The sequence below is a fragment of the Equus asinus genome, chromosome 2, assembly GCF_041296235.1.
Source record: "Equus asinus isolate D_3611 breed Donkey chromosome 2, EquAss-T2T_v2, whole genome shotgun sequence".
Taxonomy (NCBI): Eukaryota; Metazoa; Chordata; class Mammalia; order Perissodactyla; family Equidae; genus Equus; species Equus asinus.
In genome coordinates, this window is record NC_091791.1 from 81,736,763 (window position 1) to 81,757,731 (window position 20,969).

At 35.3% G+C, this 20,969-nt stretch overlaps 1 protein-coding gene across 2 annotated transcripts in view; it reads left to right on the plus strand.

Moving 5' to 3' along the window:
- Positions 1-20,969, plus strand: part of ERO1B (endoplasmic reticulum oxidoreductase 1 beta) — a 59,174-nt gene that overhangs the window by 27,367 nt on the left and 10,838 nt on the right. For both annotated transcript variants that reach the window (XM_014846533.3, XM_044758607.2), the window contains exons 7-15: positions 578-698; positions 831-877; positions 3,586-3,597; positions 5,490-5,516; positions 9,147-9,239; positions 9,370-9,616; positions 10,617-10,686; positions 13,259-13,345; positions 14,495-14,628. In XM_014846533.3, the coding sequence (XP_014702019.1) occupies positions 578-698; positions 831-877; positions 3,586-3,597; positions 5,490-5,516; positions 9,147-9,239; positions 9,370-9,616; positions 10,617-10,686; positions 13,259-13,345; positions 14,495-14,628 (838 nt within the window). The remainder of the gene's footprint in view (positions 1-577; positions 699-830; positions 878-3,585; positions 3,598-5,489; positions 5,517-9,146; positions 9,240-9,369; positions 9,617-10,616; positions 10,687-13,258; positions 13,346-14,494; positions 14,629-20,969) is intronic.

A 20,969-nucleotide genomic window follows, 5' to 3' on the forward strand; every position in this document is an offset into this window, starting at 1 on the left:
CAATATGTTAACATTGGTAAAAATAAATTAGTAATATGTATTTTTTTAGCTAGAGCATTGTGTGACTCTGAATGATCAGATTTGATCACAAAGTTATTGAGCTATTTACTTCATAAGCCCAAGTAGAGAGTAGCGAGGAAATCTCTATTTTTAATACAATATACGCCAACAAAATTAATGTTTCTAAGCGTGTGTTTAGGTATATACATAGGGAAGAAATCACGTAAACTTTTGAAACAGGTTATGATTTTGTTAGGTCATTTCAGCCCTGGGTGGTTAAAACTTAAGAAATTTTTTAATGCTTCTACTAAAGTGAGGGATGTTACGTTCCTTGGGAGAGCGCTGAGTATCCACAGGAAAGGGAGGCGCTGTTATTCCTCTCTCTTAAGTCCAAGTTGTTATAAATCCTGGGTCGACTACAGTCACGAGTTTGCTGACCACTCTACCATTGAAGTTGGAGATTACTTGAAAAGTGTAGCATTTCTCTAAGCTTTGGGTAGTCCTGTTTGCTTTGTGATGCTGAATTTTGGGTAAATGATGAAATACGGGTGGTTTTTCTGACTTGTTTCTTGTTTAGATGAGAGATCTCCAGCTGCTCAGTACGTAGACCTCTTGCTGAACCCAGAGCGCTACACCGGCTATAAAGGGCCCTCGGCATGGAGAGTCTGGAACAGCATCTACGAAGAAAACTGTTTCAAGTAACTGGAGGGGGTAGGGGAAGGAGGAGGGATGACTAGAGGGAGGGTGGAGGAAGGGGATCATTTGCTTCTGTTGGAAAAAAATAATAGAAACAAGTCAAACCGTTTTGAGTTTTGTGCTTTCTTTTTCAGGCCTCGATCTGTTTATCGTCCTTTAAATCCTCTGGCACCCAGCAGAGGTGTGTTTTTCATACATCTTCGTGCTTTTAGAGATTGTTTACAAAATGTCTTTGTAACTGAACTTGAGAAAATTTTCATCTATTTTATATTTTGCTTAATTTGAATGAGCAAAAGTATAATATCAGTTCATAGTTAATTCTCAAGATTTTTACATTTTATATAATTACTGTCATTTATTGAGTGCTTGATATGTGCCAGGCCCTAAACTAAGAGCTTTGTGTAAAATAAATTACAACATATGAGTAATATATATCAGAGGTTTCCTGGGGAACTCTTAAAAATCTGATGTTCAGGCCCTATCCTGTACCAATTAAGTCAGAATCTTTGGGATTAGACCCAGGCGTTGGTATTTTTAAACTCTTTGGGTGACTCCAGTGTGCAGCCAAGTTTGAGAACCAGTGGCTCCTAGAGTGCTTCTCAGACTTCAGTGTGCGTACACAGCACCTAGGAGCCTTGTTAAAACACAGGTTCTGATTCCGTGGGTCTGAAGTGAGACCTGAGTTTCTAACAAGCCCCCAGGTGATGGCCGGGGTGCTGATCCCTGTAACCACACCTAGAGTCATGAGGATGTCGAGGAGTTTTGGAAGGTTAGGTTGCCTGCAGCACTGCTCTAAACCTGCACTGCCTGAGAAAGGAGTCGCTTGCCACATTGGTCTGTTGAGCACATGAAATGTCGCTAGTGGCAAACTAAATTTTACATTTTATTTAATTTTAGTTCATTTAAATTTAAAAACTGAAGCAGTGTAAAATATATTTGCCGTTAAACAGGACCTTATTGTTTTGGTAGGACTACTTTAACTCTTGTATCACAGTACATATTATTGTAGTGTATGTATACCTTTTACTTGTTAAAATGTAGATATTAGAAAAAACTTATTAGAAAAAAATTTTAAGTTACATATGTGACTGACCTAATATCTCTATGGGATAGCATTGCTGTAGACAGTTGGAGGTTATTCAGTATAAAATGCCTGGGCACATCCTCAGTCTGTTCTCAACGAGGAGCCAGACCCTGGGAGCAGCCCTGTAATTGATTTGCCATTCTGATGTTGTCTTTAGACCAGGATTGACTTAAGAACCTGAGTTTCCTGGTCAGATTTGTATCTTTAGGCATTTCTGAGAGCCAGAGAGACTTAGAAAGGTTGAATGAATGGACTGCTCTTAGATGCTCACTTTATCTCAATGTGGCAGATATTCTTCCCCAAATTCATTCTGACACTGCCTGGAGAAGGAATTGGAGTATGAAAAAGCATGCATGGCTTCTTATCCTCAGTCTCTTTTACTACTTTTATGTTATAACTTTTCTATTGTCAACTTAAATATTTTTATTACACAAGACTTTATAAAAATTGAAGCAGTACGAAATTTATCTAAAGTAAGAAAGGAAAGCTCCTTCTGCCTCCACATGCTTTCTGTTCCATAGTACAGAGTTTGGAAGATATTCTTCCAGACTTTTCAATGATCACTTTTGTGTGTGTGTGTGTGTGTGTGTGTGTGAGGAAGATTGGTCCTGAGCTAATATTTGGTGCCAATCTTCCTCTTTTTTGCTTGAGGAAGATTGTTACTGAGCTAACGTCTGTGCCAGTCTTCCTGTATTTTGTATGTAGGACACCGCCACAGTATGGCTTGATGAGCGGTGTGTAGGTCTATGCCCAGGATCTGAAACCACAAACCCCAGGCTGCTGAAGTGGAGTGTGTGAACTTAACCATTACGCCAGCAGGCCGGGCCCTATGATCACTTTTTAAAGCAGAAAATATAATTGTTCATTTAATAAAACCATCAAGTCCTAAGAAATACTTCACTTCCATATTATGGTAAATTAGAGACATGAGACTGCTGGAGAGATGAGGAGAGGAGGGAGAGCACTATACAGAAAAAGAGAGGGAGGAGAGGGAGAAAAGAAGAAAAAATATGAAAGCAGGAGACAGAAGACGAGGTAAGGGGAGAGAATGGGTCCCCGCTGACAGGTGGGTGCTCTGTGAAGTAATTAAATAGCTGTTCCTGATGCTGGCTGTCTGCGATCTCCGTGGAAACTGCTAGTTGTTGACTAACAGCTCTTTATTGTTCTTTACTTAATGTTCCTTCCACACTGTCCTGAGCCATAACAGTTAGGCTTTTACTCCTAGCTTTCCAGCAGCATTTGAGCAACAGAACCTTTTTTCCAAAAATGAAATCATATCAGAATTCCACATATAAAGCTAATAAAGGCAGAGCAGCTGTGGAGCCCTAGAACCCAACCTTCTGGCCTCGTCCCCACGTCCAGGCAGTCCTGTAGCCCCTGCAGGGAGGCCTTCGCTAGTTACAGTTTGGGACGTACTTTTAGTAAAGTGTGTATGTGCTGAGGAGCAGTGATTTAAAAGAGAAAAGTGTTCCAGCATGGAAACAATAATATTCAGGGAGGGTTGGACATAATGATTGAAGAAGTGACTGTATATTTGTTAATTATTGAGACTTGTGGCCTTTATGAAGTATTTTTAGTTGCTTTCTGATCATTTATTGTGTAAAACAATCTGAAAGTCTTGTATTCTTTGGCCAATGTTCTTTTTAAGAAGTCTCATTTGCAGGGTGATTACACACTGACCAAGGTTCATGGTATAATTATTAGTTTAACACATAGTAAATTTTAATCCTATATTAAAATAAATAAAATTGGAATCTGAACTCTAAGACATTTTCTAAAATCCTCTCTATTATTCTCTCTTTCAGGAGAAGATGATGGTGAGTTAAAACTCTTTTGTATTTGCTTCAAGTATAGAGAAAATGTTTTTAACTATCAAAATTTGATTTCACCTCTATTTAATTCAAAAGAAAGCATTTATCCTACTTTTTCAGAAAATAGCTACCAATGAATAGTGACAAAAAGAATAAGAGTATATTTTATAATATGAAGTTATCATAAGTGGAAAAAGAAAATATAAGGACATTTTACCTAAGTGGTTAGTTTAGAAACCAGGATCACATTCCAAGTTCCCCATTTTCTGGTTATCATAATCTACTTGAATATGTTCTGAAGAAACAGAAGTTAAGATTTACCAGATTCTTCTTCTTAAGAAGTTAAGTTTTACCAGATAATTTGTCTTGTGATGTCTTTATTTCCGTCTTGACTTTGATATTTATAACCTCAGTTATCATTGTAACACTTAATCTGATGAATAGTAATTTATGAACAATTGGTTACTCCAGGTTACTGAATGAATATCAGTCATAAGGTGCCCCAATACAGCCAAAATAATTATTTCACATGGATGTTTACTTATCTGTGTTCATGGGCACTGTGATGGGCATTGTGCAGGATAGAAAGATAGATAGGACATGATACCTTCCCTCTAGGAGCTAAGAACATAGCAGGCATGATAAGCACCATACAGAAACAATGATAAAGAAGTATCACATACATAGTACAGACAGGTGATATAGGTCTTTAGAGGTGGAACAAAGCGTAACTCACTTGACTGACGTTAGGAAAGCTTACTGGAAGAGGTGGCATTTGAGATGAATTTTAAATAATGGGGCAGATTTAGGCCAGTAGAATTGGATAGTATGTGCTATTTGGAGAAAATAGCATGGACTAAGGAGTTAAGGAAAAATCAGGCATGTTTGGGGATACCCTGTTAGCAGTAGGAAAGACTTTATATAGGGGTGGTTTAAATTAGAAAGATAAGTAGAGGCCAGGTTATTGGGGACCTTGAGAACTAGACTTTTCCTGTTAGCATTCGGGTTTTTTGAATAAACAAGTGAGATGATGATGAATGATCCTTAGTAAGAGTATGTTGAATGAATGACTCTGTAGGAAGATGTTTGTGTTGTTTTGCAAAGCGTGAAGACCCTCAAGAGGCAAAGTACTTCCCCACCATCTAACTTATCACCTAGACTCCTTGTTCAGCTCATCTGTTAAGTTTCTGTTATCATGCTTTGCTTTTCTCAGTTGAAATAAGGATAGGTAACTTAAGAAGTGCATTAACTATTTTGATCTTTATTGATTGCCACTTTCACCCCACTCAGAAGAACAGTATTGGGCTAGAAATAATTCTTTTAGCCTTACTATACACAGATAAATCAGGCCTCCCCAAATTCTAGTCATTAACTTTTCTGAAGAATTGTCTTAAAAATTAAAGGATTTTTTATTATCCCTTGAAACTTAGCAGTCTTAGACAATTGAAGCAATATACCAAGCTTTACTAGCTCAGGAAAAATGGAATAGTTAATAATTTGATTTTTTGAATTCGCTGTTGTTCCTGGGGTTTTTTAACAGGGCTATGGTTATCATCAAAAGCAAATTTAAGATTATTAAACTCTTTCTGCCCATACTTATGGATGTTTAAGCCTTCTGGTGAATAAGATTTACATAATATTTTGACTGAAATGTTTTCCCAGAAATTTTACTAGTCAAAATATCATTTATAAGAACATTCTCCCAAAGTTAAATTACTTTTGGGCTGTATTTTCTGGAACCATTTGCCTGTTTCTCCATTTCACATGAAGCAGTGGACATTTTTAGAGCTATTCCTTAATCTGCCATAAGAAATATTTGATATGCTTCATTTATTCTAATTTATAAATGACTGTTTAAAACATTTTAACCTAATTCTATGTGTGTGTGTTTTTTTAAGGAGAATCATTCTACACATGGCTGGAAGGTAAACTTCTATGTCTGCTTTTTAAATTTATTGGCTTCTTATAAAAAACATATTGATTTATTTAATAAATTTTTGTAAGTTTTAGGGTTCATTACCCAGACAACTAATTTTGACAGTGTTTGAAAGAAAATAACATTTTAGGTTATTATAGTTTGGGATAAAATTATTTGAAAAATTTGAGGCTATTGGTCAGCCGAAACCCAGCACTATGGAAATATACAGGGCAGATACGTCAAGGTTTTCATAACTGGTTCCCCAGTCTTGTTTCCATTCTATATGTAAGGTTCATCCAAACTAGTAACCGTTATGCAAATCTGTTTTTTTAAGTAGAGACGTTCCTTTTGGAAGAAAGTACTTTTTTATTTGTGAAATTGAGGCAAGGTAAATTTGAATTCAGAAGGATTTTTAAAAACATATTTACATATACTAAGATCGTCTAAATTTGATTAAAGGATAAAGCAATATAGATCCCAAAATATTCGATATTCTTGCAATCATATATTTTCTAGTGTTGAAAATATAAAATATTATTAATGGAAAGCTGAAACATTCTAGGATTTTAACAACCTTGGTTAATAACTGGATATTTGATGCTTTTAAAAATTTTACCAAATTGCCATTAACTTATGGGACCAAAAGTTAAAATATATTAATGAAAGATAAGCAAGTTGAATGATATAGGAAAATTGATATTTCATAGCCATAACCTTATAGGAACTCTAGAGAGTTAAACTAAGTAGTTAATTCTATTTTATGTTGTTAATTGGTCATGTTATCTTGAGAACATGATTTTTTTGTTTTTAATGAACTATGTGCATATATTGGCCATTACCAAGGTGAACATTAATGATGTGCAAATACTACTGGGAATTATATTGATGAGTGGCCTATGTGGTGGAAGATGCTTAGATTTGTTTAATTAGCTTTATCCTAAAGATAGCAATTGTGAAAAGTAGTATGTAGGTTAAAAGAGGTGGTCGGGGGGGGCTGGCCCCGTGGCCGAGTGGTTAAGTTCGTGCGCTCCGCTGCAGGCGGCCCAGTGTTTCGTTAGTTCGAATCCTGGGCGCGGACATGGCACTGCTCATCAGACCACGCTGAGGCAGCGTCCCACATGCCACAACTAGAAGAACCCACAACGAAGAATACACAACTATGTACCGGGGGGCTTTGGGGAGAAAAAGGAAAAAAATAAAATCTTTAAAAAAAAAAAAAAAGAGGTGGTCAGGGACTCTCAAAATTGATAACAGAAGATAAGATGCGAATGAAACTGATGGGCAATATTGGATTCTAGGATATACTGTATCAACCACTCTTCTAGTAGCCTACTGATAGGAGTCCCTCAGTATTGATACATGGTTCCAGAGAGCACTCCTATTGATAGGCAACTGACTGAACTTTTCTGAGATTCAGTTTCCTCATCTGGGGCTTGAGAGTGGCAGTAGCCATCCAGCTTACCTACACCGTGAGTGTAGATGAAGCCTGTAAAAATTCCTTTGAAAATCACTCAACAACATCCAAATGCCAAATCATACTGTTACAGTAAATCTACAGCTGTTTTGTAAGAGAAAACATATATATCGACCTCCCATAATTCAGTTGCTGAAAATGCATGTGAATGAAATTAAATCCAAAAGAGAAAGAGGGGAACCATTTTCTGAATTGGGTAGTTGAATTTGCTCTGTATTGTTAGAAATAGGAGTTGGTGGATTTTGCCTTTGTAGATCAGCTTTTGCAGATGTTACTTTTGAGTGTGACTGAAAGGTTTTGCTCGTACCTCAGTAATCAGAGACAGCATCGGGCTTGGCAGCAGACTGTAGGTGGGGAGAAGCTCTCCTGCTTTTTCTGCTAAGTGTGTTGTGGGTCTTGTTGGTGCCCTCAGTTGGCACGTCTCATTACCATTTTGCTTGAAGTTACCTAATTTTCACAGTTTATGGAGGTACATTTCCACTCCTTCCTCCACACTTATCACACATCCCCGTTTCAGGTAAGGGGCTTTTTGGGCTTTGTAAATTGGCATGGCTTCTTAGTTTTTCATGTTGGCATTCTTAGGCGTATGAATTTTACAAGCTTTGCTTTACTTTGCCTATTTACCCTTCTCTAGTCTTTAGACATTCTACTGGGTGTAAGAGCTCGATTGGAAGGAAAAGAAAGTAAACTTCAAATCTGGTCATTTTGCTACTTGGTAACAGGTTTCATTAAGTTTTACTAGAGACGAAGTTAGTACCTAATGTTTTATCAAATTTATTCATATTGTTTGTATCCCTTGTTACCATAAACATTCAAAATTGACCATATCCTTTGATGAGGAAGCTACAAGATAGAATTTAATTTCTACCTTTTGCTCTCTGTCCATGACAATGAGCATATTCTAGCAAGAATTCCAAATCATGGGATGAGATCTTAGAATAATTATTTGTTCTTATTAGAAGGTAAGTGCTTCAGAGCTATCTGTGGTACAACATAGAGAGGAAATTAAAGATCTAAAAGATCTTGAAAAAATGCAAAGTAAACCACATATGTACTTTTGCATTTTAAAAATCCCTCAGCATATAAATGAGGTTATTTCTTAGTTTTCACTATTGAAGCCCATTTTTCCCCATGGAGAGAGTGTAAAAAAAAAAAAACCCACAAACCCCCTTGGGTGGTAAGAGAGGGAAAAAGCTAATTGTTTTGCATCCAGTGGGTTTTTAAAACTAACCTTTTTGTGTATTTATTTATTTTTAAATTTTCTATAAAGATTATTTTAAAATTTTGTTTTATTTTGGTAAAATATGCATAACATAAAATTTACTATCCTAACCATTTTTAAACTTAGTATTTAGTGGCATTAGGTACATTCTCAGTGCATATTACTCTTATAGTAAGACAAAATCTTTTAAAATGGAGCCAGGGGTAGGATAGGATGGTGGAATTATCTTGACCTTTATTTTGAGCAAAAGCCTATGTGGCTTAAGATGGCTACATAAGACAATTTTCCCCATATTCCTAAACTCCTTCTGATGTGATTGTATTCACATAGTAAATGGTCATACATTTTTTTATTGGTGAAAGTCCCGCATGTCTGTTTTCCAAGTATGGGCTCCTTACTGGTACATAGCAGAACATATAGTTAAGCAGAATTAGAGAATTCCAGGGTGGAGAATTAAAAAAGACAACTAAAGGATCTGGGGAAGGAGAGAAACGGATTTCAGTCTCTTCTCTCACTATCACGTAGGTTCAAAGAAAGAACATCTATAGGGAAGGGAAAAGGAGAAACAGCTATTGTTAAACCAAAGTGGTGACTTTTTATAATTGTTTGCTTTAATAAATTATTAGCCTAAACCATGGAAAATCTGTGCTGTTGCCTCTGGGTAACATGGGAACTTGCCAAGTGTTTGCCCTCCATTAGCCCAAACCTTTTCTGTCATATTCTCCATCAGGTTATATTCAGTTAACTCCCTTCTGAAGTTAGAATCTTATTTTACCTTCTGCTGAGAGAATCTTGATCTAATTATTTTATATTATCCCTTAATTCATTATAGTGTCCTTGAATCTCAACTTTAAAAATAAGCCCGTGTACTCAGTCTTCTTGATTCAGTATTTCTGTCATCAAAATGTGTGTGATTTCTTTTTCAATATTTTTCTGAATAGGTTTGTGTCTGGAGAAAAGAGTCTTCTATAAGCTTATATCGGGACTTCATGCTAGTATCAATTTACATCTATGTGCAAATTATCTCTTGGAAGGTAATCAGATTTTTACATAGAAGTTTTGCCTTCTATTAGTGTAAAAATTGTTGGGGGGAAATGCATATTCCCTATAGAGAAAAAAATCCTATTTATTAAAAGTCTATAACGTATTTCTCTCTCTCTTTAGAAACCTGGGGTAAACCTAGCTGGGGACCTAATATGAAAGAATTTAAACGCCGTTTTGACCCTGTGGAAACCAAAGGAGAAGGTCCAAGAAGGCTAAAGAATCTATACTTTTTATACTTAATTGAGCTCCGAGCTTTATCAAAGGTGGCCCCATATTTTGAGCGCTCAATTGTTGATCTTTACACTGGAAATGTAGAAGAGGATGCTGACACAAAAACCCTTCTACTGAATATCTTTCAAGACACAAAGTAAGAATTGAGTATCAGTGACCTGAGAAAATGAGGTAGTGCTTGAAGTACAACAAAAAATGACTCCTAAAGTTAGTTAGGAAAAGGGAGAATTAGAAGTGAGAAGGACAAAGCTCAATAAGAATAGCGGCAAAATTTAAAAATTTTTCTAAAAATGTTGACCAAGAAGGTTTGTTGCAGAAACTTTCACACATGAAAGTAGGCTGTTTTTAAATATAACTTGAAATTTTAGGTAGTATCAAAATGTAATGCTACAGTCATGCACCACATAACACTGTTTCAGTCAACAATGGACTGCGTGTACCACGGTGGTCCCCTAAGGCTAGTACCATATCGCCCAGGTGTGTGGCAGGCTGTCCCATTTAGGTTTGTGTGAGTACATGCTATCATGTTCGCATGACAATGAAATTGCCTAATGATGCATTTCTCAGAACATATCCCCATCATTAAGAGATGCCTAAGTGTTCTTTGATGCTCTTTCTGCCAATTTTGTATTCTTCCAGTTACTATTTAAATTCAGATGGTTTTGTGTTAGCATAAAGATAGCTACCTAAGGGAACATTAGCCTTACCTTCTAGAATATAACCTTTTAAAATTCTTGGTCTATAAAACCCGAGTGTCCTGGTTGTTAAGATGAGCATGGAAGAAAGTTGGATTAAGAAGTGTTTAAAGTACAAATTATGCATTACATTTATAAAGATGTTTTAAAATGTTGAGAGTGTTGCATATTTTTCACATAAATTGTTTTTAATTTTTTAATTATGTAATTTCTTTAAAACATTACAATCTCATAAATTACAAAGCCATCTGTATCTAGCTTTAGTCTTTCATTGAATAGTTTATATGTGAACTGTTGCTACCTTCGTACATTACTAAACCTTACACGTGAGTAAATAATGAATTTTAAATATTTGTAGGGATGGACAGTTGTACCAGAGCTCTAATACACAGTACTTGAATTTTTCGTGTGTAACTTATTGTAACATTGTCATTTTGTCAGGTCCTTTCCCATGCACTTTGATGAGAAATCCATGTTTGCGGGTGACAAAAAGGGGGCCAAGTCATTAAAGGTAAAGAGTTCTTGATTAGGGGGCAGAGTGGGGAGCGATATACTGGTTGTGTTTCAATCCTATTCATCCAAGCTCTTCTTTCCCAGTTCTCCAACTTGTTGAAGTTAGTCTGATGGGATTTTACCATAAATGATACGAAAAGCCCTTTCTCCAGACTTCCTTCTCATTGACTTTCTCCTTTCTAGTGTGATCAACTGCTTAGGGTTGTCGTCAGTCATTACTATGACCAATGAGTATGGCACCTTTATAAATGTCTTTCTAAAAGGTCTTATTTTGAGAGAAAGTTTTCTTACTTTAAAATCACAGTGTGTATTGTTTGATATGTCTTTCAAAAAATCATGAACTGTTAGTCACTTTGAAGGCAATAAATAGTATATTTTTCTAAAGTTTCTTTTATGGAATATTACAGTTTTTGCAACTATGTCTTTTTCTTCTAGACTAACATAAAAGGCAAAAATTACTTGTTAACCTGTGATATCAGAAAGAGAATATATTTTAGGAACATTAGGAAACTTCGTGTTAGGAGCTCTTTGTTTTCCTCTGTTGACAGTACATTAAGGAAGACACCGTACCTTCAAATCTTCATAAAAGTATTTGAAATTGACTGGCAAATAATTTTCTAGGACACCTCCACAATCTTCTGTGCAGTTGCAAAATGCAAAAAGTTCCAAAAACTGAAACATTTTTCTTACATTTGGTGCAAATTAATTTGTTAGCAAAACCTGACCTGAACTGATGAAAGAACGTTTATAGTATTTTTTGTAAATTCTGGTTTTTATGAATATTCTTATGTTTTGTTGCAAAAACATGAATGTATTTGATTACAGCAGTTGCCACACACACTGGTGGGGTGTTTCATAATAGTATATGTTCTGTATTTCTAAAATCTGAAACATTCTGAGTTCTGAAACACATCTGGCCCCAAGATATTTAAATGTGGATATATTACAAGAACTAATAAATTAGTACTGAGTGATTTTCCATTGGTAAGACTTTCTTGGTATTTCTGAAATGAAGTAAGTAATTTAGCCACAACTATATTTTAGTTTTGGAAGGTGGTTTTGTTATATGGTTGTTTTAGAGTTATATTGCTATTATGGTATTTAAGATAATGTTAATTCATTTTTGCAATGCTTGCTATTTTCTAAATATTTATACAAATATTATACTTTTGATCTTAAGAATGCATAATAGATAGGACAACTATAATTATGTATCTTTTTGTAGATGAGGAAGGTAAGACTGAGAAAGGCCTAAGGTTTTACAACTAGCTTTTACCTACAAAATGCTGGAAATTTTGTTTGCTGTTTTTCAAAGGTGTATAAAGGAAAACCTAAGTCTAGTTTTCATCTGCTCCAAAGAACATGAATTAGGTGAGAATAGAGAGGAAAGAAGTTTTTGTGTTCTATTTATGTTGTCTTTCTTATGGCCGAGTTACTGATTCCTCGCAACTCTCTGGGCAGTTGGGCAGGGCTTGTGGTGGCCAGAGTTTTCAGACTTCTTGCCTCTAGCTTCATGCAGTAAAATGTCTACCTTAGTACAATAAAATGATTTTCATGTTTTGTGTTTGCCATGTAAAGTTGAGGAAACTTTCTCTCAACTAGCGTTAACCTCAGATAAGGTCAGACTGACCTGAGAGTCATGGAAACCATGTACAGGTGCTCACAGGCAGAAGTCTCCCCTCTATAGGAAACTATTACAGCAAAATACAAGGATCCATTGAGCAAGTATCCCGAGAGAAGCTGCATTAGCAAAAGTGGGGTCTGTGAGACCAGACACCTTGTCTGGCCCCATGCTCAGCAATGCTGATGTAGCACCTGTTACAAACTGAGTATGGCACTTAGGAGAGCAATGAAAATTGATCACTGTTCCAGGACTAGCTTTCTGATTTAGACTCACACAAAACAAAGCAATACATCGAAAATAAATAAAACGGGCCAGCTTAGTGGCGCAACAGTTAAGTTTGCATGTTCTGCTTCAGCAGCCCGGGGTTTGCTGGTTCGGATCCCAGGTGTGGACCTACGCACTGCTGTCAAGCCATGCTGTGGCAGGCGTCCCACATATAAAGTAGAGGAAGATGGGCACGATGTTAGCTCAGGGCCTGTCTTCCTCAGCAAAAAGAGGAGGCTTGGCGGTGGATGTTAGCTCAGGGCTAATCTTCCTCAATAAATAAAGAGAGGAAGGACGAAAGAAAGAAAATATAAAATAGATATGTTTACCACTGGTTGTATGCAGATATCAAATGGAAGCAGCAGTTAAACTTCTTAAAAGTAAAAACCACATATTATTTACTTTTATGGCCCCCATAGTGCATATCTTGGTGCTTTGCATAGAGTAGCCCCTCAATAAAAAGTTTGTTGAATTAATGTGTGGAATGAATTTTATAAATTTCCATTAATATTAGTTGGTTTATGTGCCATGTTATGCTATACAAATTCAAATATTTTTCTTCTTCTGTTGAAAAACACAACTCATTTATTAATAAACTTCAAAACTTTCTTTCTTATAATTCAGACAAATGCAGTTTAATTTTAAAAGTCTAATTAGAATTAAAATATTTTCTGCATGTTAGGAGGAATTCCGGTTACATTTCAAGAATATCTCCCGTATAATGGACTGTGTTGGATGTGACAAATGCAGATTATGGGGGAAATTACAGGTTCGTGTGTTGTCTTCCATTTTGAAACTATTACCTTTAATTTTTCCACTGAGGAGTTGAAAGTTTTTATTAAAATGTCCTCAGTGTTCATTGAATTAGAGCTTAGAAATAGACAAATCCAAAGTGTGGTTTTTCAGTTTTATTGATGAAAAAAAAATTAATATTAAAGTCTCTGTGTTACATGTGTATGTGTAGGGATGTTTTTCCTATTCTATGTTAATGGTTTTGGTTTTATTTGTTTCTATTGGTACAATCTCAGATTCATTTCTGAAGTTCTTGGTTATAAATAGAGTATGTTAGTATTTTATATACCTATATAAAAGGTAAAATATAATTATATAAAAAGACTTAATTATCAAATTTTGGTCACTGAATTTGTTTCAGTGATTAAAATAAGGCCACATAATCATAAAATAGGAAATTTCTGCCAAGCAGGCCCATTTCCCTATGTATTCAGTATAAAAAGGACTGTTTGATATTTTATGTCTTATTCATCATAGAAAATCAAGAGAATTATTTTAAGGAAGGCTACACTGAAATCAGATTTTTCATTTTCTCTAATGCTAATAATTGAGAAATTAAGTGTAGCTATCATTAATAATCTCTGAGTTTTGAATTGCTAGGGGCTATAAAGAACACTTTCAAGGTTACAAATTGAACATTGTAATCCTAATATAATATTTTCTGGGTTAAAAAAGGCATTTTAGTAATTTGCAATAGCAAAGGAGGAAGACCAAACATAAGATGGATTGGCTCCTTAGAGGAAGCCATTGGCGTGAGTCTGTAGGCGTTGAGCAGGGCTGTGGAGGACAGGAGGTTGTGGACGTCGCTCACTCACAGGGTCGCCAGGAGTCGGAGCCGACTCGACAGCACATAACAACAACAGATACGTGTCCAACAAATGTTAAACTGTTCAGATTTCCTTAACAGCTTAAATTTATCATATACATAATCTGTGAGGAAATAGAAACTATTTTGCATAGTTTAACATTTTGGTGAAAAGTCACAGTTCATAAGAATTTCCTGACTCTCATCCCAGTGACTGAGTATTTCTGTAAACCTGATAATATTTATAATTATTAATAATTAATAATAATAGAATTATTATTTAAAAAATTTTAATTGTAAGTTTACCACTATTTTCTTTAGACTCAGGGTTTAGGAACTGCCCTGAAGATATTATTCTCTGAGAAAGAAATCCAAAAACTTCCAGAGAACAGCCCATCTAAAGGCTTCCAACTCACTCGACAGGAAATAGTTGCTCTCTTAAATGCTTTTGGAAGGTAAGAACCGTTTTCACAGTGAAAACTTTTGATTCCCAGGCTGGTTTCAGCAAACTGCGAAGATCATCTTCTCTACTAAAGTAGTTTGTTTTGTTTTGCTGACAGATAGAATTGTCATCATATATTATCATACCTCTCCTCACTTAAAGTGTCCTTAATGCAGACAAGTCAGTTTCCCTACAGGTCATAGGAAAATGAATGGTTTTAGATGGTCAGTATTTCTGACTTTGCCTTCTTAATTTTGTGGGTAAAATATTCTCCTAATAATAATCTCTTTAGCTGGCTATAACTTGTTCAAGTGCAGTAGCAGGAGTAAGGAAAGCTGGGTTGAGAAGATGATGAAAGAAAAAGATTAAACCTTTCAACTGCTCTTTATTTCTAAAGCTGAGGAGGCATTTTTCTTTCACTCATTATTACCCCTTTTTTTTCTGTATATGGACATAGAGTTTCCTTTTTGTTTATACCACGGATAGTTTCAGAAATAATTTGAATTTTCCTACAGTGATACATGAGATACCAACTCCCTGAGGAATACAGAACAGAAGGAAAAGAATCATAGAAAATAATACTATGCTGCCCTGGAAAAAAAGGCAAAAAGTCAAGTCAAGGAAGAATATTTTTTAAAACAAATTAGGGAACCAAGTGATACAGAGATTATTTCTTATGTTTTCTTAACGTGCATTTTTTAAAAAATTTGGGGGGCACTAATATAAATTATATGGTTTTTCTAAAATTTCAGATTCTACTTGTTCATTGCTGGTATACAGGAAAGTGATTGATTTTTTAATATTAGCCATGTATCCTACAAACTTACTATAATTGATTATTAGTGCCAGGAGTTTTCTTGTCAGTTATTTAGAGTTTTGTACAATCATGTTATTTGTAAACAAGGACAGCTTTATTTCTTCTCAACCTGTTCTTATTTTTTCTTCCACTCTTTTTTCTAACTTTTATGTTCTTTATTGATCAATTTATCTTATTCCATTTCCTCTCTTTTCTTCCCCTATCAATTATACATTTTTTAAAACATTTTTAGTAGTTGCCCAAGAGTTTGCAATATACATTTCCAGCTAATTCAAGTCCACTTTCAAATAAGACCGAATTGCTTCATGAGTACTCTAATTACCTAATAATAACCAAGCATTCCCTGTTCCTCTCTCAGCCCTTGTATCGTTGCTATCATTCACTTCACTTATTCATAAACAATAATCATCAAATACATTCTTACTATTAATATTTTGAACAAACTATTATCTTTTATAACAAGAAAAATAAAACTTTTTATGTTTGTTCATTCTCTGATGCTCTTCCTTTCTTTATGTAGATCTGAGATTGTGACCTATATAATTTTCCTTCTCTCCAAAGAACTTTTAACATTTCTTGTAAGGCAGGTCCACTGACAAAAAATTCCCTCAATTTTTATGTTTGAGAAAGTCTTTATTTGTCCTTCAATTTTTTCTTTTTTTCCAAATTCTATTTTTCCCCCTTTTTTAATTGAGGTATAATTGACATACATTATATTAGTTTCAGATGTACAAGATAGTGATTCAATATTTGTGTGCATCGTGAAATAATCACCACAATAAGTCTATTTACATCCATCACCATACATAGTTACAAACTTTTTTTCTTGCAATGAGGACTTCTAAGATTTATTCTCTTTGCAACTTTCAAATATGCAATACAGTATTGTTAACTGTAGTCACCATGCTGTACATTACATCCCCAAGACTTATTTATAACTGAACGGTTGTACCTTTTGACCTCCTTCACCCATTTCACCCATCCCCCATCCCTCCTCCTGTCTGGCAGCCACCAGTCTAATCTCTGTATCTGTGAGCTTGTGTTTTTTTTGTTTTATTTGTTTTGTTTTTTAGATTCCACATCTAAATGAGATCATACTGTATTTGTCTTTATCTGACTTATTTCACTTAACATAATGCCTTCAAGGTATATCCATGTTGTTGCAAATGGCAAGATTCCATTCTTTTTTATGGCTGAATAGTATTCCTGTGTGTGTGTGTGTGTGTGTGTGTGTGAGTGTGAGTGAGTGTATACCACATCTTCTTTATCCGTTCATCCATTGATGGACACTTAGGTTGCTTCCATATCTTGGCTATTGTAAATACTGTTGCAGTGAACAGGGGGTGCATGTATCTTTGAATTAGTGTTTTCTTCCAATAAATTCCCAGAAGTGGAATTGCTGGGTCATATGGTAGTTCTATTTTTAATTTTCTTTTTTGTGTGTGTGAGGAAGATTAGCCCTGAGCTAACATCTGCCGCCACTCCTCCTCTTTTTTTGCTGAGGAAGACTGGCCCTGAGCTAACATCTGTGCCCGTCTTCCTCTATTTTATATGTTGGACGCCTACCACACCATGGCTTGACAAGCAATGCATAGGTCCGCACCTGGGATCTGACCCAGTGAATCCTGGGCCACCAAAGCGGAACGTGCAAACTTAACCACTGTGCCACTAGGCCAGCCCCTATTTTTAATTTTCTGAGGAAGCTCCATACTGTTTTCCATACTGGCTGCACCAGTTTACATTCCCACCAACAGTGCACAAGGGTTTCTTTTTCTCCACATCCTTGCTAACACTTGTAATTTCTAGTCTTTTTGATAATAACCATTCTAACAGGTATGAGGTGATATCTCATTGTGGTTTTCATTTGCACGTCCCTGTATTAGTGTAAATTCTTGGCTCCTTTGTTGTAAATTAATTGACCATATATGCGTGAATTTATTGTGGGGTCTTTAATCTGTTCTGTTGATCTATGTGTCTGTTTTTATGCCAGTACTATGCTGTTTTGATTACTATAGTTTTGTAAAATAGTTTGAAATCAGTGAGCATATGTCTCCAACTTTGCTCTTATTTCTCAAGATTGTTTTGGCTATTTTGGGTCTTTTGTGGTTCCATACAAGTTTTAGGATTGTTTGTTCTGTTTCTGTGGAAAATGTCATTGGAATTTTGATAGGGATTGCATTCAGTCAGTAGATGGCTTTGGGTATTATGGACATTTTGAGAATATTAGTTGTTCCAATCCATGAGCACAGACTATCTTTCCATTTATTTGTGTCTTATTCAATTTCTTTCATCAATGTCTTAAGAGTTTTCAGTGTACAGGTGTTTCACCTCCTTGGTTAAATGTATTCCTGAGTATTTTATTCTTTTTAATGCAATTGTAAATAGGATCGTTTTCTTAATTTCTCTTTCTGATAGTTCATTGTTAGTGTATAGAAATACAACAGATTTTTGTATTTTGATTTTGTATCCTGCAATTTTACTGTTAATTAATGTTTAAAGTATGCTTTTTGGTGAGGAAGACTGGCCCTGAGCTAACATCTGCCGCCAATCTTACTCTCTTGTTTTCTTTTTCTTTCTCCCCCAAGCCCCTAGTACATAGTTGTTTATCCTAATCATAGGTCATTCTAGTTCTTCTGTGTGGGATGCTGCCACAGCATGGCTTGATGAGCAGTGTGTAGGTCCACACCCAGGGGCCAAACCGGTGAGCCTCGGGCCGCTGAAATAGAGCACATGGACTAACCATTGGCCACGAGGCAGACCCCCTCACCACTTTTATTCAACATAGTATTGGAAATCCTAGCCAGAGCAATTAGGCAAGAAAAAGAAAACAAAAAAGGCATCCAAATTAGAAAGGAAGAAGTAACACTGTCACTATCTACAGATGACATGATTTTATATATAGAAAATCCTAAAGACTCCTCACCAAAAAGCATACTTTAAACATTAATTAATTAATTAATTAAAGTGGTGAGAGTGGGCATTCTTATCTTATTCCTGGTTGTAGAGGAAAAGCTTCAGCTTTTCATCATTGAGTAGGATGTTAGCTGTGGGCTTGTCATATATGGCATTTATGTTGAGGTACATTCCATTTATACCCACTTTCTTGAGAGTTTTTATCATAAATGGATGTTGACTTTTGTCAAATGCTTTTTCTGCATCGATTGAGATGATCATATAATTTTTATCCATCATTTTGTTAATGTGTATCGTGTTGATTGATTTGCAGATGTTGATCCATCCTTGCATCCCTGGAACATATCCCACTTGATCATGTTGTATGATCTTTTTAATGTATTGTTGAATTCAGCTTGCAGATATTTTATTGAGGAGTTTTGCATCTATGTTCCTCAGGGACATTGGCCTGTAATTTTCTTTTCTTGTGGTGTCTTTGTCTGGTTTTGGTATCAGGATAATGCTGGCCTCGTAAAATGAGTTTGGAAGCATTCCTTCCTCTTCAGTTTTTTGGCAGCCTTTGAGAAGGATTGGTATTAATTCTTTGAATGTTTGGTGGAATTCACTAGTGAATTCTGGTTCTGGACTTTGTTGGGAGGTTTTTGATTACTGATTCAATCTCCTTGCTAGTAATTGGCCAATTCAGATTTTATGTTTTTTCATGATTCAGTCTTAGAAGGTTGTATGTTTATAGGAATTTATCCATTTCTTTTAGGTTGTTCAATTCATGGGCATATAATTGTTCATAGTAGTCTACCCTTTGTATTTCTATGGTTTCTGTTGTAATGTCTCCTCTTTCATTTCTGATTTTATTTAATTGAGCCTGCTCTTTTTTTTTTCTTGGTGAGTCTAGGTAAAGGTTTGTTATTTTGTTTATCTTTTCAAAGAACCAGCTCTTAGTTTTGTTGATCTTTTCTGTTATCTTTTAGTCTCTATTTATTTCTACTGTGATCTTTGTTATTTCCATCCTTCTGATAACTTTGGGCTTCCTTTGTTCTTTTTCTGGTTCCTTGAGATGTAAAATTAGTGTGTTTGAGATTTTTCTTGTTTCTTGAGGTAGGCATGTATCACTATGAACATCCTTCTTAGAACTGCTTCTGCTCCATCCCATAAATTTGGGTATGTTGTATTTCCATTTTCATTTATCTCAAGGTATTTTTTTATTTCTCCTTTGATTTCTTTCTTGACCCAGTTGTTGTTCAGTAGTATGTTGTTTAGTCTCCACATATTTGTGATTTTTCCAGCATTCTTCTTGTAATTAATTTCTTGTTTCATCCCATTGTGGTTGGAAAAGATGCTCATATGGTTTCAGTCCTCTTAAATTTATTAAGACTTTTTTTGTGGTAACATACATTTCTAAGTTAAAAAGAGGCAGTTAACTTACAAATAAATTAATATTCCCTTCCCCATCATAATAGCAAAGATTTCACCTGTTGCTCCCCTGTATTTAAAGATAATCATGTATGTTCAGATTCCAAACACAAGATAGACACAGAATACCCATTGGTAATTGGTATTTCATGAAAAATTTAGTCCACCCACTTATGAGGCCTGTAGTAAGATGAAACAAGATAAACTGAATTAAATTTAAATTACTTAAAATGAAATTTAAATGAAAAATATTTTGAACTATTTAAACATTTAAAATCCAAGTAAAATTAAGTTGAGAAAGAAGCAGATGTTACCTTCTTCAGAATTTCTTGTGTGTCTCATAAAGAATATTCATAAATGCGACCTTCTAGCTTTAGTTCTGTATCTAGAGCCTGGTGTTACTTTTCATTGTTCCCTAGAGAGTACTGGACTCAGAATCCGGGATCCTAGAGTTCTGAAATCCTGGCCCTGCCACTTGCTGGTAGTGTGAGCAAAGGAAAACCACTTTTCTTCCCCAGCTTGTTTCCTTTCTCTGTAAAATGAGGATGATAAAACCTTCCTCACAAGTTAACATGAAGATAAAATGAGATTATATATGACAGCACTTTTTAAACTACAAGATGCTACCTGAATTCCATGGCAGTGGAGGTGGTTGTGATGGTGATTTATAGACATCACTGGATGTTTAGTGCTCTTTTTTGTCAGTACTTAAAAAATTGTCCTTTTTTCTGACTAAACTAGATGTGAGAAACCTTTCTTCTCTTAAGGGTAATGACACTTGGGGTGGGATGGTTACACCAGTAAGGTACAGCCTAATGTAATCTCCTTTTTCCTCCTCAGGAAAAAGCAAATAGCAGTTTATCCATCTGCTTTTTAAGCTCTTGAAAAGCTTCATCCTTTTGACCCCCTAATTATAAAAGTAATTCATGGTCATTATAGAAAACTTGGAAAAACATATGAAAGTATAATTTAAAAAATAAATTTAAAAATCACTCATATCCCTATCACCCAGGACTGTTTCAGCATTTGATGGATTTTCCCACTACTTATAATGTGTATTTTTCCACTACTTATAAGTAAAAAAACATATATATGTATGTGCATGTATATACATGTGTGTATGTGTGTATATATGTGTTTACAGAACCAAAAGCATACTTTTTGTATATTTTCTTATTGTTTTAGTTGGCATTATATTGTAATCATTTCCCAAT